This window comes from Nannospalax galili, unplaced genomic scaffold (genome assembly GCF_000622305.1).
Source record: "Nannospalax galili isolate Female #2095 unplaced genomic scaffold, S.galili_v1.0 scaffold2103, whole genome shotgun sequence".
NCBI classification, from domain to species: Eukaryota; Metazoa; Chordata; class Mammalia; order Rodentia; family Spalacidae; genus Nannospalax; species Nannospalax galili.
In genome coordinates, this window is record NW_008349069.1 from 98,469 (window position 1) to 125,416 (window position 26,948).

Below are 26,948 nucleotides of genomic sequence, written 5' to 3' on the forward strand. Positions count from 1 at the left end.
TTGAAACCTGTGGGTCTTCAGGACATGGCCCAAGGCAGGCTGAATATTCAACTGCAGCCTGGTTGAACACAAGCCAGTGGGGCACGTCTTTGCTGTTAGGTTTCCTGTAAATACACTCTCCCACCAAGATGAGGCAAGTGTCACTGAGTCCTGTTGAGTCCAAGCCTTATCGCCTAGGGTCACTATGGTTGATGAAGCAGACCAGGAGGATCAGGGCACAGAGGTGTAGATGTCCAGATATGGACAAACCAAGAACTCCTATTGGTGTCTGCTCCATGTAGGGCAAGTCCATCTGGACCGTATGTCCTTTCTCTCAGAGGTAGGCCTATATAGACAAAATAAAAATATGTGGCCTACCTACCAGGTTGTTGGGAGATGACCAGTGCCCAGTACCCACAAGCAATCCCTGTGTAAGCAGGTCCTGATATTGAGGAAGATATTAAATGAGACCAAGAAAGACAACCAGAGCCCTGGGCAGTTACCCATCCCAGGAGGCTAAAGGAGAGGTGTCCTCTCACCTATGTAAAGTTGACCCAGTACTTCTACCTGCTCCTGCTCAGCAGCTCCTACTCCTCAGTGAGGTCAACTGTAGACAGGAGGAGGACAAAGATCCAGGCCCCAGCTATACCATGCAGCTGCCAACTCATGTTCCATATTTATCATCCCAAATATAGCCCAATCCTGGCTCCTGGTCTAGTCCCCTTCCCTCCCCATTTGCCAGAATCCTGGCCTTATGAATTCCAATGGAATGGGAATCTCTCCTATGTTCATTCCTACCACAGAATGCCTTCCTTCCCCTCTCATACAGAGAAGTCATCTAAAATACAATCATGCCTTTCCAAAAGCCCCTGGCACTGGGGATTACTGGCAGATTACTATAATCCTGGCACTCTAGGCAGAAGGACTGCTGTAGGTTAGAGGCCATGATGGACTACACAATGATACTAGGACAACAATTCCAACATAATAAAACTTTTTCTCAAAAATATATAGATAACATAAAACAACCCCCTCTGCTCTGGTGCATGACTCCATGGTCAGTTGGGGGTAGGGACAGAAGGAGAAAAGCATAGGTTGGAGTGAAAAGGAGTTTGAAATTATGACCCCCACAGCAGCCTTTTGGGCTGTGAGATAGTAAACACCTGATCCTGTTCTCTCTTGAGACTCAGTTTCCACACCTGGAAAGTGGGGGGGCAATCACCTCTTAATGACCCATTTCCTGGGAAATGAGGAAAAAAACACTCTTCCCCAAAAGGACAATACAGAAACACATGAAAGCTCACCATCATGATCAGCCTTCACATAGGGTGGCTTAGCATCCTTGAGAAAGTTGGCCCAATGCTGGAACTCATAGAAATAGACAGGGCATGGACACCTGGTGATATAGTGGCCTCTCACATGGAGCTGTCCTGTCTCATTCTTGGTGACATGATATCTTGGTTCAAGATTCTAGAATCTAGACAATGGGGTATGGGCCCCAGTTTAAATCATTGCCTTGCACTTCCTAGTTATGTGGCTTGGCCAAGTGACAGGTTGGTTTGGCCAAGTGACAGTTTCTTCATCTGAATTTGGGTGGATGTCATGATTTATATTAGGGAGATTTAGAGATGAGGACCACTCAGTGCTTGCCACCAGGGTCCAGATACCACAGCTGGGACCCAAAGTTCAGAGCTTCCACTAGACATCAGGCCTCAGTTACAGATGAACTCATGCTGAAAATATGCTACTTGCAGGTCAGAGATCACAAACATGAGGGCTACCATCACCTTATAGATCGAACTTGGAGGGTCTGGGGTCTTCAGTGTCTCCTATGCTCTTCCATCAATAGGTTACCATTCTCAGGAGGTAACATCTAGCCTAGAGGGATCTTGGAAATACATATTAGGAAAACTTCAAGACCAAGAGTCAGCATCCTCGGGGTGATGAGAAGGAACCCAGGATGGGACAAAGTAAAGGGGGAAAGGACAAGCTCTAGGGTGACCGTACTCAGAAGCAGAAGCATACTCCAGCCTTTGCTCAGGTGGGTCTCAGTGTGGGCAGATATCTGGAAGTTCCCTATTCACTGGGCTACAGCCCTTGAAGTCTTACCAACTGCGCTATGTGTGCTGTAGAATGCCCTGTATGGTCTCTCTGCCCATGTCCTTCCAGGTATCAGCACTGCTCATTTACTGAGTGCCAGATGAATAGGCTCAAGTTGAAGATGATATGGGGCTGGAACTGTGGTATTCTGAGTATGCTTCCCTACCAGATGCATTCCTCAGACCATGTGGAGAGTTGGATCTGGACCTTACCATTTCGATGATCCTGCAATACTCATCACTGTTGACACCAATGGTAATAAGGACACTGAAAATCATTGGAGCCTAAGAGTGCCTCAGGGTTTGTGAATAGGAAGGTGCCATCTGTCATACTAGTAATGATGCTGAAGGCCTTAAGGGGCATTCAAGATGAAGAATCATGTTCTGGCCCCAGAAATTTCTGATACCAAGTAATTCCCCAGCAGGCTTATACCCATCCCAATATATCTTACTCCTGGTTTAGCTGAATTTGGTCTCCATTCTCCTTGAGGGCTACAGAGTCATAAAGCCATCAAGATGAGGTAATTGGTCCAGAGTAGTAAGGCCTTTCTGCTCCATACCCTACTGGTCACCTTTTTACATACCAACACCTTCAACAAAACATTGTTAATAGTCAGAATCTCTTCTTCACTCTTGCCTCTCAGGCAGCCACCAAGGCCTCAGAGTCTGTCTGCTCATATCCAGACAGATTAGCCACCATCTCTATAGTGATCAGTCAAGGGTTTGTTCATCATCTTCCAGGGAAAGGAGTTTTTCCAAATTCCAAATTGAGTGTGAGTACCCTGTAAATCTCATGGGCTATATACACTATATGGATTGTTGCAGGTATGAAATTATTCCCAGTTCCCTGTGTTGAAAGATGACAGCCAGCGGAGCCATCCAACCTGTTCACATGGTTCTGAATAAAATAGGGGGCCCTTAAGTACAGTTTTGCTGGCCAAGGAGATTACTTAGCCTATGTGAAACAGAGGGTGTGGATTCTGACCCTTGATACCCTCAGCAATTTCCAAGAAGGAGGTAGTTCCCAGGGTATCTCTATGGTCCTTGTTATCCCCAAGAGCATACAGGAAACCAGGGGCTCGGAAAGTGACAGTTGAAGCAGTGGGTTACGGCTAGGTCAGTTGAGGGCACTCACTCTGCAGACTACTCCAGAGAACATGGACATGGGGCCAGGCAGCACAGCCAACCCACTTTCCATGATGGCACTGTGGAAGAGTTCTTGGGACATGCAGGACATTGCCTCCATTGCCCAGCCCAGCCCCAGCCTCACCTGAAGAAGCCCAGGACACCCAGACAGTATAAAATAGTGACTGCCACCATACCATCAATGGCTACTGGCAGGGATCCATCATGAGTGCAAACCATGCCAAAACTAGCCCCCCACTGTAGATCCATACCACCACCTGGAAAATTAAAAATCATGTCAGGATGTTCTCCCACCCAGCTCATCCCCAACTGGGCTGTCCCCTAGAATATTCCTTGCTTTGGATCTGAAGCTGTCCACATAGACAGATTCCAGTGGTTGCTATGATCCAGTTCAAGAGAGATTCAAGTTCAACCAGAAAGACAAAGCCACTCAGTTTGTTAGTCTGCCTCATGTACCAAAGTCTGTCTCCACTATTCCCAGACCCTCTCTAAGGTGAAAAGAAAATATGTGTGTGCGTGACAGCCAGATTAATATGAATTAAGTGTCCTCCGCTCTTTTTTAAGATTTATTGTTTTAGTTGCTGTGTATATGTGAATGTCTCTATGTATGCCTGGTACCTGTAGGAGCCAGAAGAGGGCATCAGATCCTCTGGAACTGGAGTTATAAGCTGTTATAAATCACCACATTAGTTCTGGGAACCAAACTTGGGTCCTCTGCAAGAGCCACAAGTGCTCTTAACCACTCTATAGACCCTTTCATTCTGTTTGTTTGGGGTTTTGCTTGTTTGCTTGTTTGTTTGTTTGTTGTCTTTTTGAGACTGGGTCTCCCTGTAGCCACAGCTGGCCTGGAACTTGCTGTACAGATCCGCCTGCCTCTGCCTCTAGAGTGCTGGGATTAAAGGTGTGGCCAGCATGCCCAGCTCTGACTCTCTCCATTCTTATTGACCAAAATGATGATCCATTTCTTAAGGACTTCGATTACTTCAAAGTTCATCTGTGGGCCCCCTAAGTGGGTTTTCTGGACACAAATTGGTATAGTGAGTTCTGAGTTCATCAGTCATTGACTCTGACGTCTCAGAGCCTGCAGGGATGTCTGTCCATTTGCCCATGAGTCAACTGCCAACAAAGAGTGAGAAGGCCTTGGTCCATACTGAAGCAAGGCCCAGGGTGACCTTAGTGTTTCTATCTTCCTGCATAATAAATGACCTTCTACCCCAAGATGAGCAAGTTCTGACACTCAGGGGCAAGTTGAGGCCCCCATAGGCATGAGCAGGTGAGTAGATACTGAGGTACAGGTATGGCAATAACAAGCAGTAACAGCCATTTAATGCATTTCAGTGGTACTCTTCAGACACCTATTGACAATGGTACACAATTAACTATTCTAAGAACTAGGCAGTGGTCAAAACCATAAACTGAGTGGATCCCAGAAAACCACCTGTTCCCCATGATGCCCTACACACAACCTTTCTCTAAAGACTTTTCCCACAAGGTAGAGACCCCAGGCTCTGAGGAAGCTGGGATAGAACACTGGCCTCCAGGAGACTTCAAGTTTTGCGGGGGGTGGGGGGCCGTCTTAGATCCCATTCATTGTGAGGATGAGAAATTGGCACTCCTAGGAGTCTCCATGGCAACCATTAGCCACAGGGTTTGACATTTTTACTACTTCTCCCACAAAACCTGGAACATTAAGGCTTCCCCATTAAGGCCTGGAAGAGGAGCGATGCCCCCCAACAACCTTGCACAAATGAGTGGAGACTAGTTTCCCATAGTTCTGAGCTCAGAACTCTCAGGGATCCTCAATCTTTCCCACAGACTCTCAACTTGTCAGTACATACACTTGTTCCTTGTCAAGTGGCACCTGGAGGGTACTGCCTTTTGGGGACCTCTGCTGCCCTCTTCAGGGTACTTTGGTCTCTGCTGCTATACTCAGGGGCTCTTCTGGTTAAGAGATGAACCCTAAGCTCTCCCAGAAACTCCCCTCCTAGTGGCAGAGAACACATGACACAACCTGAATCTCAAGACAGATGTATCTCTAATCCTACCTACAGGACCTGAGGTTAGTCCTTGGGGGTGCCAAACACTGAGCCTACAGCCTGGCAGTTGCTCCTCTCTTTTTTTTTAATTTATATTTTTATTGAGTTTTTGTACATTTCATATAATAGATCTCAATCAAATTTAGACCCCTTCCTCACAGCCCCCTCCCTCTTAACCTCATCAGGTTCTTTGGGAAATTCACCTAGAACCCCCTACCACAGGGAGAGGGAAAACTACTGTAGGGTTGAGATGGAAGAACAAACCACTGCTACCTGGCCTTGAGCTCAGAACCCTCTCCCACCTCGGGGCTTGAATTCCACTGGGTCCCAGAAGAGCTTAAATGACTGGGCGGGGACTCTGATTCCTCATAACCAGACCACGGTTCAGGGAGTTCTAGGGGTGCAAACCACAGAAATCCTATAGGTGGCTTGGCAAAGGCAATTCCCAGGACCATGTAGACCCCCACATCAATGCTCTTCAAGTGAACAAGGTGCCTCATGTGTGTGTGGTCCTGACAGAACTGGCCAAATCCTGGCCTGTGAATGGAAAAGTAACTTCTCGGTTGGTCTGCTCAATCAGCTGCCACCACTGTGGGTGCTGGCCCCTCCTTGTGACCCTCATTTCAGTGTTGTCCAGAGTCCCTGGAATACAAAATAGTTTTTTTATACTTTCTGCCTGCCCCACTGTCTCCACAGAGCTACTACCAGGCCCTAGTCCGTCTGACCAGCCTTATTTACAGACCACAGGACTTGAGGCCACCAGTCAGTCCTAGGAGCTTCAAACACATGTGTTGATGGCACAAGTCTCCTTCCCATCTCCTTCAAGCTCTATGAGTCACTAGACAGACTGTGGGAATCATACCGAAATATTTCACATCCTCTGGGATCACAAACTGGAGGTGCTAAGAAATTATAAAAAGAAAGCATCATCCATGCTGGAAGTTATGTGAGAGGTGTGCAGTTGTGACAAGAACACAAAACCCCAGCCATGCTGTGGTAGGGAATCAGAATGAGGGGATGATGCAAAGTCACCTAACTGCCCCAGTAAACCTAGGTGTCCAGTGCTGATTTTAGGTGAAGGTGAAAGGTGGATACCCAGACTGCGTCCTGTCTTGGGCGCTGTGCAGTCCTGATCCTCTGTGCCTGAGGGTACAGGGTGTTGTCCAGTGAGGCCCTCTTTCCTTTTAGGGCTTACTGTTTCCACCAGTTCTCAATTCCCTGGCACCTCGCTGCCCCCAGCATCATGTTCTGATGTTGCAGAATTTGGCAAACCTGATCAGTTTCAGTGAGAAATGTTAAAAACCCCAAATCAGCCTGGAAGACCTGTTCCTGCCCTCCTCCATCTAATCCACATAGATCAGCATGTTTGGTGTCACATGGTGTGACACCAGAGGGCAATCTGCTAACATCCTTCTAAGTCCAAGGCACACCCCTCTCCTGTGACTTGTTTATACATGATGGCTTCCCACGTGGCATCTCTAGTCCATGTAGCTCACTGAGCCCACCAGCCACTGATGCCTGACACTGTTACAGCAACACACAAAACTTGCCCAAATGGTCCCGCTTACAAAATGGCTAAAGCCATGATGCCTAACCCTCAAAGAAAAGCTCTCAGGGCTGGAGAGGTGGCTCACTCCCAGCACCCACATGGTGGCTCACAACCATCCATAACTCCAGTTCCAGGGGTTCCGAACACCCTCTCTCAGCCTCCACAGGCATTGCATGATATGGGTGCACTTACATACATGCAGACAAGACACTGATACACATAAATAAAAATAATTTTTTAAAAAAGAAAAGCTCTCCATAAAATGTATGCAACGAAGTGAAGTGTCTTCCCACCAGATGCTTTAAAGACAAGCTCCAGAAAAGGGGCAGTTTGTGACCAACAGGTAAAATCAAATATAGGTGAGCAAATTTCTTCTTTTTATGTTTTGGTTTTTATTTCTTTGTGTTTGTTTGTTTGTTTTGAGACAAGATCTTGCTAGATAGTCCTGGCTGGTTTGCAACTGGAGATCCTCCTGACTCAGCCTTCCAGGTGCTGGGTTTACAGTTGTGTGCCACTCCACCCAGATCACATCTCTTCTTAAATAATTCTGGGCACTGTGTATAAGATCATTGCTTGATGTTCCTGTGCATGAGCCAGGCCTGGGTAGAATAAAAGAGGATGGGACATAATTCTGTGCCCTCTTACAGTTGCCAGGAATCCAAACAAAGAATGTTCAGATCAGCAGTCATGAGTGAGTTGGGCAAGTCTTCCTGACTGGCAAGTCCTGATGGCTCCCCAGAGCCCAGGCAATGACAGGTTAAGAGTCACAGGGTAAGGTGACTGCATCCTGCTTAGGGTGAATTAGGTTAGGGAGGCCTGGCAGGAGGCTACTAGAGTTTACATTAGGAGGGCTTGGGGTAAGGAGCATCAAGGACTACACATACAATGTGAGCACAGTACCTTCCTAGCTCAGCTCTGACAAGGGCCTGAAATTTTCTATCACTGCCAGAGCACATGTCATTTGCTCTGGAAACCAAGCCTACCTTTGCCCCAGGTCAGGTACATGGGGAGGGTAACCCTAGGGTCTCTCCATTTGATTGTAAGATGTGGGGCTGGAAGCATCTGTATGTCCTAGGGAAAGTAAAGAAATTTTGAAAGGTGCAAAGTCTCTTCTCTGCGCTAGGGAGCAACAGACTCAGAGCCTTTGACAACGTGAAGGTATTATGTTGTCATTAGTCAAGAATCAGTATTGGCTATAGCTATAGCCACACATAGAAGGAAAATTCACCTCTGCTCCTCTGTCCTCTGACGTGAAGATCAAGAACGGAGCCTCCCCTACTGGGCTGGCTGCTCAATACTGGATGACTTCAAGTATCACCAACCTATGTGTGCTAGAGGGACTACACTGTGGGCTTTGGTAGGGCATTGGGGACCCACGTTTCCCACATTTTCATCTTTCATCTCCACCAGCTCATTTTCTCCCAGTGTCTTTCCTCCAGCGGCCTCAGCCTCTGACTCTGCAGTCCTTGCAGCTTTGACCTGATCTCCCGTTCTCCCCTTAGGAGTGTCACTGTACACTTGCAAGAGGAAAAGCAGGAGTCCATAGGGCACAGCATTCAGCCAGCCAGGAAGTCAAACCAGTGGCATGACTGTCTCCCAGGCCTGAGTTTGTGCTGCTTGGGATTTTCTGTATACCAACAGGAAAAGCATATGTGCCTTGCCCTGTCCAGACAGGAATTTGGAACCAAAGTGGCATCGGCAGGGAGTTTGATAGAACAGAGCAAGTTCCTAGAACTGTACTAACTAGGCAGCGGGGACAAGAACGAAGGACAGGAGGTGAGCAAAGTCACTCCACTGTCTCTGGTCCTTCTTTAGCCTCTTCGGAAGGCACCGCAAGGCTGCCGAAGCTCTTCTGGGATGCCAGCAACCCCCTCTCCACATGCAGAGTCACCATGTGCACTGTCCTTGTAATCTCAGGTCCCATACAGATTTTGGGATGGAGAGAAGGGAGCAGAAAGCTGAAACTGCAGAAGTCAGAAGGGCTTCTCTAAGGAGGTGCATGCTCAGGATGCCAGAGACGGGAGGGTGGGATCTGTGTAAAAAGGAACCGCATGAGTAAGTGCCCAGAGCTCAGAGTATGCCCCTCATCCTGAAAACCCCTCCCAGTTTGAGGACTGAGTTTACTGAGTCCACATCCAGGGTCTTTCATCCATTACAATCATGATCTTAGGGGGTCTACATGAACCCCTCTCTGTTAGGTCATAGCTGTTCAATGAAACATACTATGACTCTGGCATCTCTTACACATCCAGCCTCTACTTACTCCACCTCCATACTGTGGTTACTCCAGTGGCCAGCCCCTACTGAGATCAAGTTCACAGTAATTTATCCACTTGGTAAACATTTAATGGGGTCCTGCTGGTTCTAATACTGGAGACATCTGGGCTCCCAGAGCTTATGATAAAGCTGTCGATACAGATCCATAAGTAGAAGTTTCAGACTACAAAGAAACCCTGGCAGGATACATCAAAGAGTGACAGGATCAGGAGTTCACACCTAGACCAGCCCGACTTCCTAGAGGAAGTGATGTGTGAGGCTCAACCTCCAACAGCCTTCTGAGAATTGGCTTCATCTTTCTGACCCCCAATAGTATAGTGTACTTACATCCCAGCCCAGCAGGACATCCTCCCTGGCACCTTCCTGGTCATTTCCTCTGGCATAATACAGCCATGGATTCTCCTGCCTCTCCCAGCCTGCCTTGATTCTCTCCTCCAACACACTCTGTGGTCCAGGCTTCTGCCTAGGCAGATGCTTCCTCTACCCTTAATTCCCTGGCTGAAGGAATTGCTGAGCTGTGGAGGCTGAGAGATGCCAAGTTCCTCCAAGTTCAGGGTCATGGGACCAGTTTTTTGTTTCTTTTTTAGTTTTCTTCATTTTTTTCCTTTTTTTGAATTTTTGCTAACTTCATACAATATATATTGGTCATATTTAGATCTCTCCCCCATCTGCACCCCTTTACTATCTCCTGTCAATTTTATGTATTCTAATATATACATATACATATATATAAATGAGAGAGAGAGAGAGAGAGAGAGAGAGAGAGAGAGATCTATAGAACCAAATTTGTGTCCCCAAATGCCCTTTGGTATGGGTCCACTAGAGCCTGGTTAGCCTACCAAGAGTTACACCCTTATGAGAGGCTGACTCTTGACTCTCCCCCTCTCAGCAGCCATCAATTGCCAATAGTTCCTCAGATAGGGTTGGAGTTTCTTACCCACTTCCCCACATCTGTGTTGGGATTTTGTCTGGTTTGAGCTTATGTGGTACTTGTGCACACTGTCACTATTGCTGTGAAGAACCAGTTTTTTATGTTAACTGACAGCATGCGCTTCTTCCTAATTCTGTCTGCTGTGCACCAAACTGCAATAAGTTCCCCATGTGTCCTGCCAGTTACTACAGCAACATTTAGAGGCCCTGCATGATGAAGAGCAAGACCAGAGTAAAAATCAAAATAAAGAGTCTCAGTAGCATTGCTCTGTGTATAAGGAGGTTGTAGAAAGTTACACATAGTGATTAAAATATGGGGAGTAGCCGGGCATGGTGGTGCATGCCTTTGATCCCAGCACTCAGGAGGCAGAGGCAGGTAGATCTCTGTGAGTTCAAGGCTACCTGGTCTACATAGTGAGTTTCAGGCCAGGTGGGGCTACAGGGAGACCCTGTCTCAAAAAGACAAAAAAAAAAAAAGAGGGGGAGTAGCAGAGGCTAAAAGTTCAGGGAGACATCTGAAATGAGACACCATTACGCACCCGAGACATAATCAGATTGAAGACCCTGTTCTAGTTTGCTGTCTATTGCTGTGATAAACCACTCTGACCAAAACTAACTTGGAAGGGAGAGGGTTTATTTCACCTTACAGCTTACAGTCCCTAATGTAGGGAAGCCAGAGCAGGAGTTCAGGGCAGGAAACAAAGACCAAAGAGGAATGCTGCTTACTGGCTCACTCTCCCTGGCTTGCTCGGTTACCTTTTTATACAACCCAGGACCACCTGTTCAGGGGTGGCATCACCCACATTGGGCTGGGCCCTCCAGCATCACTCAACAATGAAGAAAATGGGGCTGGAGAGATGGCTCAGCAGTTAAGAGCACTGACTGCTCTTGCAGAGGACCCAGTTTCAATTCCTAGCACCCACATGGCGGCTACAAACCATCCTTAACTCCAGTTCCAGGGGAATCCAAAGCCCTCTTCTGACCTCAGTGGTACTTCATGACACAAGTGCACTCATATACATGCAGGCAATACACTCATACACATAAAAATAAAAATAATAAAATAAAATATTTTAAAAAAACAATGAAGAAAATGCCTCATAGACATGCCAATCTGATCAAGGAGATTCCCCAGTTGAGGTTTCTTCTTCCTAGGTGTGTCAAGTTGACAATTGACTCTACCCAGCATTGACCCATAACCTCAGGTGCTGGCAAACACATGGAGCAACAAACACAACTACACACTGCTAGAGGGGACGCAGAATAGTATCTACGGTGATTTGGGAAGGCAGCTTGGCATTTTCTTTAAAAGTTAACCACACACACATTTGTCTGATGACTCAGCAATTCTGCTCTCAGGACTTTAGGTCAAAAAAATAAAAGCATGTGATCATACAAAGTCATGTTTGAAAACCTGCATAACAGTTTGATTAAAGTAGCCAAAACCAGTAGTCCTTCAGATGTGCACCAACTGGTCAGTGGGTAAAATGTGTGTTCATATATGGTTCATATATGCAATGACACTTTCAATAAAAGAAAATACTACCGGAATCTCAAAAAACATTATACTTAGTGTCAGAACCAGTCACAAATCATTCTTTTCACATTATGCTTGAATCCCTGAACTCATGAAATCTTCCTGCATCAGTGTTCCAAGTAGCAGGGTCACATACCTCCACCACCATACTCAGATTGGAGTTTATGATGCCTTTATTATGGAATCTTGAACTTACTAGGACACTAAGGTTGTAGCTAACCAGGTTTTCCATAAGCAACTTACAGATATAAGAAAACTTGAGACTTCCTGAGAAATGGACAGGATTTTGACATCTATTTGCCTCTCCTGTGGTCAATATTCTCCAAAACATCTGATTATTTGCAGAAGACTGGGGTCTGGAGAAGAGAGAGGATGGGGAGAAGATAAGGTAAGGAAGAGAGGAAGGGCTCAGGTCCAGTGAGATAAGAAGGAAAGTTGGTGTCCTTTGGAGTTCACACATATACATTACCATAAAAGAATTTATTGGCTGTGAAACAAAACGGCCCAGGCAGGCTTGGTATGGTGGTCTGCGTAAGTGTGGATGAACAGAGATGAACAGTGGATGCACAGATACTTGAAAGATGGGGTCAGCCCTGTCTCCTCTGATGTGTGAGTACCTCTGGCTAATGCCACTTGCAATTTAGATACCGCACGACCCTACATAACTTACTACAGCTCTGTGTGCTTGTCCTCAGCACCCTTCAACTCCTGGGTCTTCTTGAACAAGACATGGTCCAGAATTGCAGCCTTTGAGCTTTCAGGGTACAGTCCACAGCAGGCTGGATATCCAGATGCACATATTGCCCATCCTGTTTGAACACAAGCCAGTGCAGGAGACCCTCACTTTGGGGGTCCTGTGGACACAACCTCCCACTAGGGTGAGATGAGGGTCACTCTGAGCTCTGCTGTACTCAGACATGATCCCCTGGTTTGGGTCAATATGGAAGATGAAGTAGGACAGGAGGATGGGGCCATGGAAGGACAGTGTCCTAACAGAGGCAAACAAGGAGCTCCCACTAGTGTCTGCTCCGTGTGAGGCAAGGTCATATGGAATGTTTTCCTTTTCTCTTAGTGGCAGACTCATATACACAAAATGATACCACTATGGCCACCCCTCAAGTCACTGGGAAATAATTCTAACACCCCAAAGGGACCTTTGTCTAAGTAGGACCTGGCATAGGGAGAAAACTATCATGTGATGAAAGATCTGTGTATGCTTATGAGGCTACACAGACAGGGGGTACCCCTGGAAGTCTGAAGAGAAGTATTCTGTTACTCATGTCATGCAAATTTGGCCCAGTACTTTATCATCCTCCTTCTCAGCAGCTCTTCCTCCTCTATGGGGTCAACTGTAGACCTAAGGAAGACAAGAGTCTAAGTCCCAGGTACCATAAACAGCTGCCCACTCATGCTTCACATTCAACATCCATACTATAGCCTCACACTGGAGCCCAGGTCTGGTGCCCTTCAATCCCCACCTTCTAGGACCCAGGCCCTCCCCCTACCCATCATACCTTTATCTTAGACTCTAACTCCCTTCTGACATATTAAGGAAACATCATAGCTTAACATGGCTCTCACTGATCCCAAGCCTAACACTGCTATCAGGGTAGGGACAGGTGGAGGAAGCCTAGTCTAGAATAGGAAGGGTTCAAATTTTAACCCTGGGCTAAACATGTTGGTGTACACCTTTAATCCAGCACTCAGGAAGCAGAGGCAGGCAAATCTCTGTGGGTTCAAGGCCAGCCTGGTCTACATAGTGAGTTCCAGGCCAGCTGGGGCTACAGGGAGATCCTGTCTCAAAAAGACCAAAAAAAAAAAAATTAACCCTGCGTTTTCAAGCTCTAAGAGGATTTCCAAGGAACTTCAACTGGACAGTGACATCAGTCATCTCTCAGGTTCTCAACTGAATTCCCATCTAGATCAGAGAAAACAAGGAAGACTCACAGCTGCCTCAGAAGAAGGATCTGAAGACAAAGAGGAACTCATCACTATGGTCAGCCTTCACATGGAATAGCCTGACATCTTTGAAGAGGTCGGGCAGATGCTGAAACTCAGAAATCAGGGATTTAGGCACCTATGGAGGTGGACACATGGTGACATACTGGCCTCTCACCCAGAGCCATCCTGCCTCAATTGCTGGGTAAAGATGTGTTGGTCTAGGGGCTGGAGAGATGGCTCGGCGGTTAAGAGCACTGAATGCTCTTGCAGAGGACCCAGGTTCAATTCCCAGCACTCACATGAACCGTCCTTAACTCCAGTTCCAGGGGAATCTGAAGCCCTCTTCTAACCCCGCGGCATTAGTCATAGGTGCACTCACATACATGCAGGCAATACACTCATCCACATAAAATAAAATAATAAATAAAATATTTTTAAAAGATGTGTTGGTCTAAAGTTGACTGGGATCACAACAGTTGGGGGTATGGGGAAGGTGCAGAGCCAAGGATAGAGCATGAGTCTTTGGAAAGGCCTTGGTTAAATCATGACCGTGGCCTTCTCACCTGAGTAGTTTGGGCAAGTCATAGAGCATAATTTCTTCATCTGACCTGGATAAGATGTCCCTCTCTTCCACTAGACATGAGGATTTACTGAGTCGAGAGCTCTCAGAGACCTGGTACCAGAGACTAAATAAAGGTGTAAGTGATGTCCTTGACACTACACAACTCACCCAGGACCCACAGCTGTGAGTTTCCTCCTAGGAATCAGGCCTCTTTTTGGGGGGTGGGGACAGTACTTGAGATCAAACCTATGGCATCATGCATGTGAGGCAAGTACAGTATCACTGAGCTAGAGCCCCAGCCCTGAGGTCACTTTGCACTCTGAAAATGTGTTACTTTCAGGGCAGGGGTCATGAACATGAAGTCCCCCATCATCTCTTGGAACTGTAGTTGGAGAGTACTGGGGTCTTCAATGTCTCCCATGTACTCTGCCATCAGCAGGTCCCCACACTCAGCAGACATCTACCCCAAGGAGATCAGGAAGAATGAGGTTAGGCAGGCTCCAGAGCAAGAGGTAGCAGCATCAGGTGGGAAGATGGGGCCTGGAAAGGGTAAGTCAAAGGGCGTGAGGGCAAAGCTTCAAATAATCTCACCGAGGAACACTTAGCCCAGGCTTTATTCCTGCAGACTGCTTTCTGAGCAGGATATATGGAAGTTATCTCTATTGTTGCAGAACCTCAGAAATCTCATCATCTCTGTGCTGTGCTCCATTTTGTTCCCAGCCACTCTCAGTCCCCGCTCCCCACGATACCCTGCTAATACACAACATTTCTCTGAAGTCCCTTCTCACCAAGATATAGGCCATAGGCTCTAGGGAGGCTTGGACAGAGCCCAAACATCCAGAGAAGCCTCCAGGTGGTGGGGGGGGGCTTGCATCCCACTCCTCCTGAGGATAGGAAGCCATGCCTCCTCTGTATCTCTATGAAGACTATTGGCTGTATGTGGTGACATTCACCACTTCTCCCCATACACCATATCTACAGCACCTATAAGTGACTGAGGAACATAGGGCATGGGGTTCATCCCTTTAATCCTAGCCCTTGGGAGGTGGAGGCAGCCTGGCCCAGATATGACTTCAAGGGACCTTGTAAAAAAAAGTGTTATAGGAATGAATCAATGAATCAATGTCAGCTTTGTATAGGGTAGTAGGGTCTCTTATCCCAAGTCCAGACTTTTATCTTTCCCATTTTTCCATTTGGAAGTACATACACTTGTTCTTTGTTGTAACTCTTGGCCCAGTGGCTTGGCACAGTAACTGTGAGGGTAGATTCCTCAAAGGGGGACTACTTATGCCTTCCTCATGGAGCTAAGGTATCTGGTGCTAGGCCAAGTCTTTTCCTGGTTAATACAACCAAAGAGAACCTCTCCCATACTACCCTGGTGGCACAGAACATGTGGTACAACCTGAATTGTTAATGTGCCTCTGCTCCAGATAGGCAGCCTCAGTCCTCACCACACCTGAGGATGCAGGGAGTGTCCAAAGAGGCCTCCTTCCTTTGCTGGGCTTGTCACTACCATCAGATCTCACCCTGCTGGTACCACATTGTGATATGGAAGACTTGGCAGATCTGACCTGTTTCCAAAAGAAAAATGGAAAACCCCAAATCAGCCTGGTGGACCTCTCACTCTCCTCCCCAACCTGATCAATGCGGATTAGCATTTGGTGCTGCTTGGTGTAGATGAGTCCAGTACAGCGGTCACTCAGAGGCGCCAAAGAGAGCAATCAATGTCTTTCTAAGGCCAAAGAAACACTGCTTTCCCTGGTTACATGTTGCCTTGCCAGATGGCATCTCTATTCATGTAACTCACTAAGAAAACCAGCCACTGGTGCCTGGTCGGGGGGGGGGTGCCATTCGAATCCTGCTATCTCCACAGGGTTCTGAGTGTTTCAGAATCTCCCAGTGATGCACCTGCCTCTCTCCAGGAATACTAGGTCCAGGAGTGACCTGCACTAATTAAATGTGTGTTGAATAGATAAGTGACTATGAACTGGACTTCCATTGGAGAGAAGAGTGAAAGGCCCACAGGGGATGGAGATCATTAAGAAGTGCTACTTTCAGGAATGTATTTCACAAGTGGAGCCAAGAAAGAGTAGAGAAGGTGCCTGTGCAGGCTCTCAGACCAGGAACTGTAATGGATGAGGGACCTTGAAGGTAAACCCGGTAAATAAACTATGAGTTGTAAAAGCAAGACGTTTTCAGGAAGAAGGGGAAACCCTCAGCACACTGAGCTTGTTTATGTAGTTGTTTTCAAGACCAAAGTACTGTGGTACTGTGACTACAAGGACAGTGAACACAGTGACTCAAGACAGGGAAAGGGTTCCTGCTGTCTCAGAGGAGCTGTGTATTTACATTGCCCCATTGGAGAAGGCTAGCCCCTGTTGCCCAAAAGGCTCACTGCAATCTGTGACCTTGGCTTGCTCTCCTGTAGGATTAGCCTTTGCCAGGCCCACCTATATCCTGCCTACACAATAGGCTGTCCTGGCCAAACTTTGGGGGGAGGCCCTGATAGGCTGTTGCCTGCCTGTGAAATAGCACACTCCATAGCAGATGCCATAGCTGGACAGACTCCATAGAAGATGCCATGGCTGGACAGACTTCCTGGGCTGTAGCATGTGGACTCTTGCCTCTTCTTTTTCCAGTACAAGATGGGACCCCCTTTAGGGGTCAGGGACTTGGGTAAGAATTACATAATTGTGAAGAGTCAGAGGCTGAGACTTTGGGTGGGGAAGCACCACAGAGAGAGGAGCTGGTGGGCATGGCAGATGACTGTGTGGAGAACTGTGCACCCACCAACAATCTCTCCAAAAATGCTCAGAGATACATGGCCTCCTGTAGCATAAAGTCAGAAAAGGCTGAGGATACCCAACATTAAGGATCCAATCCAGTATGAGGGGCTCCAAGGAGCACTGGATTTGTAGGTCAGAAATCTCTATGCAGAGGGCAGGGATTTGGGACATTTTCATTCTCTGTGAGTGGCTATGAATGTGGCTGTAGGTGCTACTCACCATAGGGTAACAGCAACAGTAATAATAATACTTTGCCACTGTCATTTGGCTCTGAATGTGCCCTCAACCATTGGTCAATGAGAAAGACCTCCAGAAAGGTTTCATGCCCAGGGGATACAGAAGCCCCTAGCCCCATATCCTACAGCTACTCTGGGAAGTCCTCCTGTTCCATTCCCCATGCACCCAACCTGAACCTGGGGCAAAAGCATGGCTTGGCTTCCAGGGCAAAGGGGATCTGCCAGGCAGTTTGCAGGCCCTATCAGTAGGTGAGCCAGGATGGCACCATGCCCAGGGTATGTGTGCAGGCCTTGATGTCTCTCACCTCCAGGTATCTTACTGTGGATCCTGGTGACCTCCCATCAGGCCACCTGAATCCTATCTGCCCTGAGGAGGCGACACTTACTTTACCTCATAGCCCCTCCCTACCAGACTTCCTCCTTTGCCTGCTTTGACAGGCTATGGGAAGTCACCAGAGCCTTGGCAGTCAGGAAGATCTGCCTGACCCAGTCCTGTCTCCTATTTAGAAGAACCTTTGGTTTGGACTCTTGGGTTCAGAATCACAGGCATTAGAGGGCAGAGTTGGGACCCATCTTCTGTCCCACTGAGACTTGGCTCCTCAGGAACCATCAAGGTGGTAGGATCCTATGTGAACAACCAGGATTTACCTAAGATGAACAGTGTGCACTCATATTTCACTTCTGGTCACAAGGGTCACTTTACTGCGTGGGATAATTTCCTCATACCATTTCATGATAGTTCCCATTTGAAGCTGAAGCATTGATGTATCCAGTCTTTAAACAGAACCATTTTAACAGGTTTTGTCTATTATATAACAAGTGTCAGCCTCATCTATCAGGGGTGATGAGTTCAATCTCAGAGGGTGTAGTGCCTCTGTCAAAATGGCTAGGCTTTTGCATTCCAGTTCCCACAGAGGACCTCACAGCCCAAAGTCGCCAGTCTCTTCTGCATGCCTTGGCGGCAGCAATCAACTTTTCTCCAGCACTGAGTAGCCAGCACACAAAGACCGCGGCTTCTCGCGAACTACCGACTGAATCCCGGGAGCGTTGCATGTCCCTCGCGCGACCCCGTAGCTACGGCCACGCCCTCTCCCGGTCCCCAGGAAGTGCGCAGTAGGAGCGGAAGTATACACCACAGTAGGTGTGTGGAACCCGCGGTTCCGGGATGGTGGGCGGCGGCGGCAGCGGCGGGCTCTTGGAGAATGCCAACCCTCTCATCTACGAGCGCTCCGGGGAGCGGCCAGTGACCCCGGGCGAGGAAGACGAGCAGGTGCCCGACAGCATCGACGCCCGCGAGATCTTCGATATCCACCGTGCTGGGCGCTGGCTGGGTGGTGGGGGACTGGGGTACCCTGGAAAAGTGAAGTGCAGCAAGCTGGTGGAGGAGTGTCTCTGCTAGGCATGCCTGGTGCAGGTTTTGAGTGGGCAGAACTTTGAACTGTCCCTTTTCCTTCACTTGGCACATCTCATTCGCTCCATCAATGACCCGGAGCATCCACTGACCCTGGAGGAACTAAATGTAGTAGAGCAAGTTCGGGTTCAGGTGAGTCAGCAACAGAATAGGGGACAAGGAAAGTTCACTGCATCAGGGGCTGGCGTTCTCTCCCTTCACAGGCACCTAGAGGGATCTTTGGGAGGGGAGATTGATCCAATTTATGGATGTTGAAACTGGAACCCATTAAAAAGTTAGGTGACCTGAGGCTGGAGAGATGGCTCAGCGATTAAGAGCACTGGCTGCTCTTTCAGAGGACCAGGGTTCAATTCCCAGCACTCACATGGTGGCTAACAACCGTCCATAACTCCACTACCAGGGGAATCCTACGGGCATTGCACAACACGGGTGCATTTCTATGCATGCAGGCAATACACTCATACACATAAAATAAAAATAAAGCCGAGCGCCGTAGCCCATGCCTTTGTCCCAGCACTTGGGAGGCAGAGACAGGTGGATCTCTGTGAGTTCGAGGCCAGCCTGGTCTACCAAGTGAGTTCCAGGTCAGCTGGGGAGACCCTGTCTCAAAATGGCCAAAAAAATAAAATAAAAATAATTAATTTTTTTAAAAAGGTTAGGCGACCTACCCAGAGCAACAAATAAGGAGAGGGTCTCTGGGCTGGGGGCAGCCGTGTGATCTTTGCAATCTCGTCAATCCAGGTTAGTGACCCTGAGAGCACAGTGGCAGTGGCCTTCACACCCACCATCCCACACTGCAGCATGGCCACTCTTATTGGCCTGTCTATCAAAGTCAAGCTTCTTCGCTCCCTTCCCCAGCGTTTCAAGGTCAGTTGGAATTGAGCCTAAAGGTGAAACAATTTGGAGGGTCTACCAAGGAGAGGCCATATCCAAGTGGAGACTGGAAGGCTCCTAACTCCCAGAGATAAATTAGGAGGAAACTCTACAAGTTGATGTGACAAGGAAAAAGATCTGAACTGGAAACTAGAAAATACTAATAAGAGGCATGTGGCAGAAAGGGCAATAGGGAGCCATAGATGGACTTCGATCAGGGCACTGGCAGGCCTTTAAATCAACAGCAGTTCCTTGGGTAGAGGTGGAGTGACTGCAGGTGGGCTTGGGATAGATAGAAGAGTGATTGGAAGGATGGTGTGGAGATGGTGTCTGGAGGGCCGGGACAGAAAAATGGGCAGGTGAGTGGGTGCTCAGGCCAGGTTGTCTTCCTCCCAGATGGACGTGCACATTACACCTGGGACCCACGCCTCGGAGCATGCAGGTTAGTGTGGGCTGGTGCTGAGGAGGATGTACCAGGCTGTCTGAGGCTTTCCCCTTGGCATGGTAGTTTATAGGGCAAGATTGGAACTAGGAGACTAGGTGAATGAAATTGTCAAACTGTAACCTAGATCAAAGCTGCTGACCTAAGTCTCCTACTTCCCCTGAACTTTGCTCCACACTCCCCAAGGTCACAGGTCATTGTGTCAGGCTTCAGGAATATTGGAGGCAGACATGAACTGTCCGGGGTGGATGCTTGAGTATTCCTAACAACGCAGGATAACAAGCGATGAGGATAGTCTGATCAAGTCTTAGAGTCCTGAGAAGAAGTGGGGATGTAATCTATGCTGGGGCTAGCAGCCTGGCCAGAGTTGACTTTGACCCTGTTTTTCCATCTTCTTTCCCACCTAGTGAACAAACAGCTTGCGGATAAGGAGCGAGTGGCAGCTGCCTTGGAGAATACTCACCTGTTAGAGGTTGTCAATCAGTGTCTGTCAGCCCGCTCCTGAGCCTGGCTTTCGACCCCCAGCCTGCACATGGGTGTCCTGGTCCCAGCTCTACCAAGGGCTCATGGCTTTGTTTTCTTGAATCACTGACAGTGAAAAGCTAACATTTTGAATTTTGTAATAAATCCTTAATTTATATTCATTTCCCACCATATCTTAGCATCTTTCATCCTGATGGAGTCATTTGGAATTGTGGAGAGGCTAGTTGGTTGTTAGTGCCTATGTGGGTTCATGGGGTGCATCATTTCTAAAATCTCTCCCAGTGTTTTATTAACAGAACTTGCAAGTATGCAAAGAAAAAAATTGAAAGAATATATACATATACCGGTATAGCCAGTGCTGTCACCAACAGATTCAACTCAGTAGGTTCAGTTAACTTGATGTGGCACTGGCCTTATTTATGTGTATTTATAGAAATATTTTTAGAAGCCAGGCATGGTGGTGCATGCCTTTAATCCCAGCACTCGGGAGGCAGAGGCAGGTAGATCTCTGTGAGTTCAAGACCAGCCTGGTTTACATAGCAAGTTCCAGGCTAGCTGGGGCTACAGGGAGACCCTGTCTCAAAAAGACCAAAAGAAGAAAAAGAAATATTTCTAGAGGAATCTGCAGAAACAAGACCCTTCACCTTAAAAAACTGCACCCTGCATCGCTATAAGAGAAGACTGGATAACTACAGTTGCTTTTTCTGGCAGAAAAAGCGCAGTTCTGGTCTGGGTTGGTGGTGCATGCCTGTATGAAATTCCAGCACTTGGGTGCTGGAGGCAGGAGGATCAGGAGTTTAAGATCATCCTCAGGTACATAGTGAGTTTAAGGTTAGCCTGGGCTACCACATGAGACCCTATCTGAAAAGAAAATATTAATATCCAGTATCCAGTCATGTTTGAGTTTTCTAGAAATGGTACTTAGATTACAGATTTTTTAAATCAGGTCCTAAAGTCAATATATTCCATTTGGTTATCTCACTTTAACTTCTAGGATTTTCTCCCTCACTCCCCTTGTGGTAGTCTACTTTCCATAATTCTTTCTTTTTTATTTTTGAGACAGGGTCTCCCTGTAGCCCCAGCTGGCCTGGAACTCACTGTGTAGACCAGAATAGCCTTGGACTCACAGAAATCTGCCTGCTTCTGCCTCCCGAGTACTGGAATTAAAGGCATGCGCCACTACGCCCGGCCACTTTCCATAATTCTAATGCATACCTAAAGTAATCAACTTATAACGAAAGTAGGTTTGGGGGCTAGAGAGATGACTCAGCAGTTAAGAGTGCTAATTGCTCTTCCGTAGGACCCAAGTTCGGTTCCAAGCATCCATATCAGGTGTCAACCACCTGTAACTCTAGCTCCAGGGGATCTGATGCTTGCTTCTGGCCTCCAGGGGTACCCACACACATGTGGCATACACACACAAGACACGTAAATGAAAAGTAAAATCTTTTTTAAAGCAGATTTATTTTGGCTCACTTGTTATGGAGGTGTTTGGTCCATGGTGTTTGGCCTGTGGTGAAGTAGCATATCCCAGCAGAATAGGTGGCAGAGAACAACTCTCACCTCATGTCTGGGATTTTAGAAAAGAGGCATAAGAAAGGGCTAGGGTTCCAGTATCTGCTCCACGGGCATGTGCCCCAAGACGTCCCACCAGACCCAGCCTCTTAAAGAGTCTACCATCTCTCCCTTTAGCTACACTTGAGAGAACAAGCCTTTGACACACGAACCTTAGGGACTTTTCAGATCCAGGCTAACTCTGACTTTAAAAAAAAAAAGTCCAGGCAAGTTGTTACGGAGAAGTCCTACATCTGATTTGTTCCTTTGTCTGCTGGAGGTTAGTCTAAAGGCTCAAATGAGCTCAGGTTTGAGGAGTTTGCTGAAGAGTGTCATATGTACTGTGACACCAGTAGGTATGCTGCCTGTTTGCCCCACTGGTGGTGATACTCAGGCTAGTCTACTGGTCAAGACAGGGATACCACTTTTCTCTGCTGAAAGGATCCTGCAGAACCCTTTTCAACCCTTCCAGCGTTTGTGTCACCCCAGGAACTCAGCTCTGTAAAGTAATATGACTGAGTCTGGGGCCTCTGCCTTCTCTGACCCTGTGCCCAGAATGCACTTTATCATCCAGAGAAACCACAGGTCTTCGATCTTAGCCAGTTAGAAGTTCTTTCCAAGGATTCTGCCCCAGGATCACCTGCTTCATCCTTTCTCTGATGATAAATGGGGATATCCATCCCTACAGGAGCCCAGATGAAACTGTAGACAGATCTTCATGGGTCCTCAGCAGGGAGCCTGGGCACATGTCAAATCTGTGCTGTGCTCTGTGTGTGTGTGTGTGTGTGTGTGTGTGTGTGTGAGAGAGAGAGAGAGAGAGAGAGAGAGAGAATCTGTTTTATTTGGTTTCTTGAGTCAGGGTCTCTGTGTGTGGCCCAGACTAGCTTTAAATTCACTGTGTAGCCCAAATTGCCTCAAACTCAGTCCTCCTGCCTCAATGTTGAGTGCTGGGATTATACACATGTGAGACAGTCTCACTATTTAGCCCTGGCTGGCCTGGAACTGGCCCTGTAGACCAGGATGGCCTCAAACTCACAGGGGGTCAGCCTGCCTCTGCCTCCCTAGTGCTGGGGTTAAAGGCATGTGTTGCAGTTTTGGCCCTCAGCAGATCTGTTCTTGAGGGCCAGCTGAGCCTGTCCTGATAGTGGGCATAGGGCTCAAGAGTTTTACATGTACTATCTAGTAGGTCAGTTAATCCAACTCTGTGTGGTAGGTTTTGTTTTGGTTTATATCTGATTTGCAAGTGACTAATGAGCTTCTAAAATAATATCCTAAAGACTTCCAGCTACAAATAAAAAGCTGGCAGAGGGTGCTGTTGCTTCCTTTTAAGGGCCTAGACCCACCCCAGACCCCAGCTCCCTTTGTTATCACAGCTTGCTCTTAGGAGGAATGACTTTGCCCCCTGATGACTAAGAGGAGGTTCTGAATGTGACTGCCCAAGACCAAGGAGATAAAGCCATCAGCAAATATCACTCAAGTTTCTTCAACTGGTATAGGGATAGTCAAGGCCATCACTTGGGGGCTGCTCTGTGTGGATATAAAACTGCCTTTGAACAATCTCAGATGACCTTCCAGACATTCCGTCCCCATTTTCACAAGTGAAGGAGCTGAATGTTTCAAAGAGACAGGGTGGCCCACCAGGGTGATTAGGCCCAAAAATCCTTCCCAAGGCCTCACCACATGGGAACCTCTGCCCAACAGGCCCCATTTGTCTAAGGTGGCCATGGTATCTGTGTTTTGCTGGAACTGAGGGGGTCACAGGAAAAGCGGGTGTTGCTGAGTCATTCTGTTGCCTTTTCTGGTAGCCAGGCCACCATGAGTGAGGGACACCAAGCTGTTGGGCATTTCAATCCTTTTAACAGTCTTGACTCATCTATGCCTGGCTGCCTGTAGGACACCACCTGTGAATCCTGGGCCAGTACCCAAGGAACATTCTGGAACCTCAACTGCTCTGTGAAGGCATAGTAGTTAGGGAAGGAGGAGTAGGGGATAAAGTTTCTCTGAAACCTTCCACCACATACCTGCCTCTGCTATTTCTGGCTTATGATCCCTCAGGCCTCTGTTACTGTATCTACACAATGGGAATAACAAATGACAGCTAAATGAGATTGCCTCAGGGATTAGATGACAGATGTGAAGGTACCCAGCTACATCTGTTTTCATCCATCACCCTACCCTTGGCAAAAGGGTCTGGCACATGGGTACTTAGCACAGGTCAGTGAAATGAATCTCAGAATAGCACAGAGGCCCTGGGGTATGAGGACTGTGGTGTGAGGAGGGTGGGGATGCTGAAACCCAGCTATTAGTGTGACAAAATATATGACAAGAAGTGACTTAGGGAAGGAAGGGATTATTTTGGTTTACATGAGAAGATAGGTATGTTCCATTACGGTGGGGAAGGCACGGTGGCAGGAGTGTGAGGCAGTTGATCACATTGCATCCAGTCAGGAAGGTGAGACCGATGAATGCTGGTGCTCCACTCACTTTCTCTATAGCCTTGGACCCCAGTCCATGGAATGATGCTACCCACATTCAGGGTGGATCTTCTCTCTTCAGTTACAGCCTTTCTGAAAACACCCTCCCAGACACACCTAGAGGTTTCCATGGGGAGTCTAAATCCGGTCAAGTTGATAATAAAGATTAACCATCAAACCAGCCAAGATCTCTTTTCAGCATTTAGTCACCTGAGAGAGAGGGGAGGATGTGGAGTCCCACAGAAAAGAGTTGGGTATAGCTGATTGGAGAGTCATCTGCGTTCCTGGGATCTCTAACCTTCTTCAGGATGCCATCATCCTGGAAAGATGAATCAAGACACAGTCCATGGATTCATTTAATATGCTCCCATCCAACCAAAGATGATGGGACTTGAAGTGTGCTGCTAAGATGGTTCCATGTGCCACTCTTGAGCCAGTGTATTCATGCTATTGCTGTCTCAGACACCCCCAGGGAGACAGTATCCTTGATCTACACAGGAGGAAACTGAGGCTCATGCAGGACAGATGGACAGAGATGAAACTGCTAACAAGGGACAGAGAGTTTTAGAGCTGATTCCAACCTCAGTTTGTTCCTTCTGGGCAGCCAGGTTCAGCCGAGAGAACGGGGAGGACCAGGTAGTGGGAACAGAGCAGAGAGTGATCTCAAGGTCATGTCCTGATATTGGCTATTGAGGCTCCTGGCTGTACCTAGGCTTGTGATGATCATTTCTGGCTTGTTGTGATAGCCATCAGAATGCCTGGGGTCTGAGTGGTTCTGTGTGGATGTCGTTCCCTTGGCAGTGGAGATACACTGCTGAGGTCAAAAGCTCAGATTACCAGAGGGGAAAGCCAGCTGCTTCCCTGTATGGCCCCTGCTGGGAAGGTCCACAAGTACTCTACACCCATCCTCTGTCTGGCACTCTCCTGGACATCTAAGTGTTCTCTTCAGTCACATGGGGTGGATGGGTGTCCGTCTGTCTGTCTGTTTCCAGGAGGAAGGTCATAAACAGCCAGCCAAGATTCCTGATGGGAAGTGGTGTGCTGATTCTAGAGACTTCTATAAGGGGAGACTGGGGCCCCTCATTCCCTCTTCCTACTGAACCTTATCCAAGAAACCAAAGCCTGCACAGTTTACCCAGGCCTCCAAGATTCCCTCCCTCATGCGAAGCATGTATGAACAGCCCCCTCAGCTCAGCTCTTGCATATTTTGAAGACCTGAAGAGCTAGAGAGTCCTGCATCATAAACTCCCTAACCTTACCCACTAGCCAGGCTTCTCAATTCAAGGCCTTCTTAGGTGTTGCCAAGGAGACTGACTGCAGTAGCCACAAAGTCTGGCCCAGGTCTCCATGACAACCTGCTACAGCCCACTAGGGTCCATCCATCTATGATGTCACCTGAGCCCCAAATGGGTGCCCTTCCACCCCAGCCACACTCATCACAATCAAACACCTGAGATCAAGTCCCTATCCCAAAATATGTCACAGCCTGTACACTGCCCCCATCCCCACCCTGAAGATGAGCATGAGGGAAGTAGGTCAAGATATCCAATTTGTGGTTGGGCACCTTGAGGTTAGGAGAAAGGCAAAGCCAGGACTAGATACCCAGTCTTCCTTATCACCTCTCCTGTCCTCTGAGCATCCCCCTCACCCCACCCCCACCCATGCCAATCTTTACCCTATGTCTGAGAAAGGTGAGTTCTGGGGCAGTGGTAGCATTACATCTATTTTTACCTGTCATCCTGTCCTTAGCAAAAGGGTCTAGCACACAGGTACTCAGTACAGATCATTGAAATGAATGAATGGAGTCTTAGAACAGAGCAGAGGCCCTGGGACATGGTGGCTGAGACCCTCCCCACCTCTTACCCACATCCTGCATTTATGCCCCTCTTATGAGGGATGTGCACTGCACAGCAGGCCCAGCCTGGGGCTAAGGACCAGAGAACTTGAGGAACATAAAGGAGCTGGCTCCTACTGAAGCCCCACACTATCAGCCTGGGTCTCCAACACTCTGGACAGCCTCCAGCTCAGCAGGAGAACGGCCAGGGCCAGAGCCAGGGCCAGGCCAGGGGCAGATATTTTTAGCAGAGTTGCTAGCAGCTGCTTGGCAATGCTTGAGATGGGATGGGGACTGAGTTTGTGTTTTCCCGTTCTCTGGATCTGTGTTTCCTCACCAGGACACAAGCATACACGGCCACCTGCTAGACTAACTGAAGATGCCACTGACCCCTCCCTGGTAACTCCCTAAAGGCCTCCCAGGGATTCATGGCTAACCAACCTTCACCCAGAAGAGCAGTCTTATTGGGGAGAATGTTTAACTCCCAAAACAGAAATGGGAATAGGAAGGATTTAGTGTTAACCCTAGAAATGCTGACTTAAGACCCTCTAAATTCTGGCTAGGATCCGTGCCTGGGGGAGTGGGTGTCATGGTCTGTGAGTGTGTCCAGTCCATAACTAGTCTATTGACCTGGGTAACAACAGATCAGGGCTGAGTAAAGAAAGGGAGAATTCACTCTTAAAGAGCCAGACTTCATTTTCCCCCATAGAGACTTGTACTTAGCTGATCTTACTACCCACTGCCGGCAGCCTCCACAACATGAACTGCGCTCCTCCGCCCTCCCCTGCCCTCCCCCCAC

The 26,948-nt window shown here is 47.9% G+C and overlaps 1 protein-coding gene across 1 annotated transcript; it reads left to right on the forward strand.

The window, feature by feature from the left end:
- The first annotated feature begins 18,184 nt into the window (after window positions 1-18,184).
- Ciao2b (cytosolic iron-sulfur assembly component 2B) lies at window positions 18,185-20,455 on the forward strand. Its single transcript, XM_008846268.2, has 5 exons — window positions 18,185-18,382; window positions 18,542-18,621; window positions 19,231-19,356; window positions 19,759-19,804; window positions 20,212-20,455. The coding sequence occupies exons 1-5, from the start codon at window positions 18,244-18,246 to the stop codon at window positions 20,307-20,309; spliced, it is 489 nt and encodes a 162-aa protein (XP_008844490.1). The 5' UTR covers window positions 18,185-18,243; the 3' UTR covers window positions 20,310-20,455.
- Window positions 20,456-26,948: the final 6,493 nt, after the last annotated feature.

Bases quoted from the DNA above. Each gene is read 5' to 3' on its own strand.
- Ciao2b (XM_008846268.2), top strand. From the start codon at position 18,244: ATGGTGGGCGGCGGCGGCAGCGGCGGGCTCTTGGAGAATGCCAACCCT. The intron at 18,383-18,541 runs ATATCCACCGTG...TTCACTTGGCAC, and splicing joins CGACGCCCGCGAGATCTTCG to ATCTCATTCGCTCCATCAAT. The intron at 18,622-19,230 runs GTGAGTCAGCAA...TCGTCAATCCAG, and splicing joins TAGAGCAAGTTCGGGTTCAG to GTTAGTGACCCTGAGAGCAC.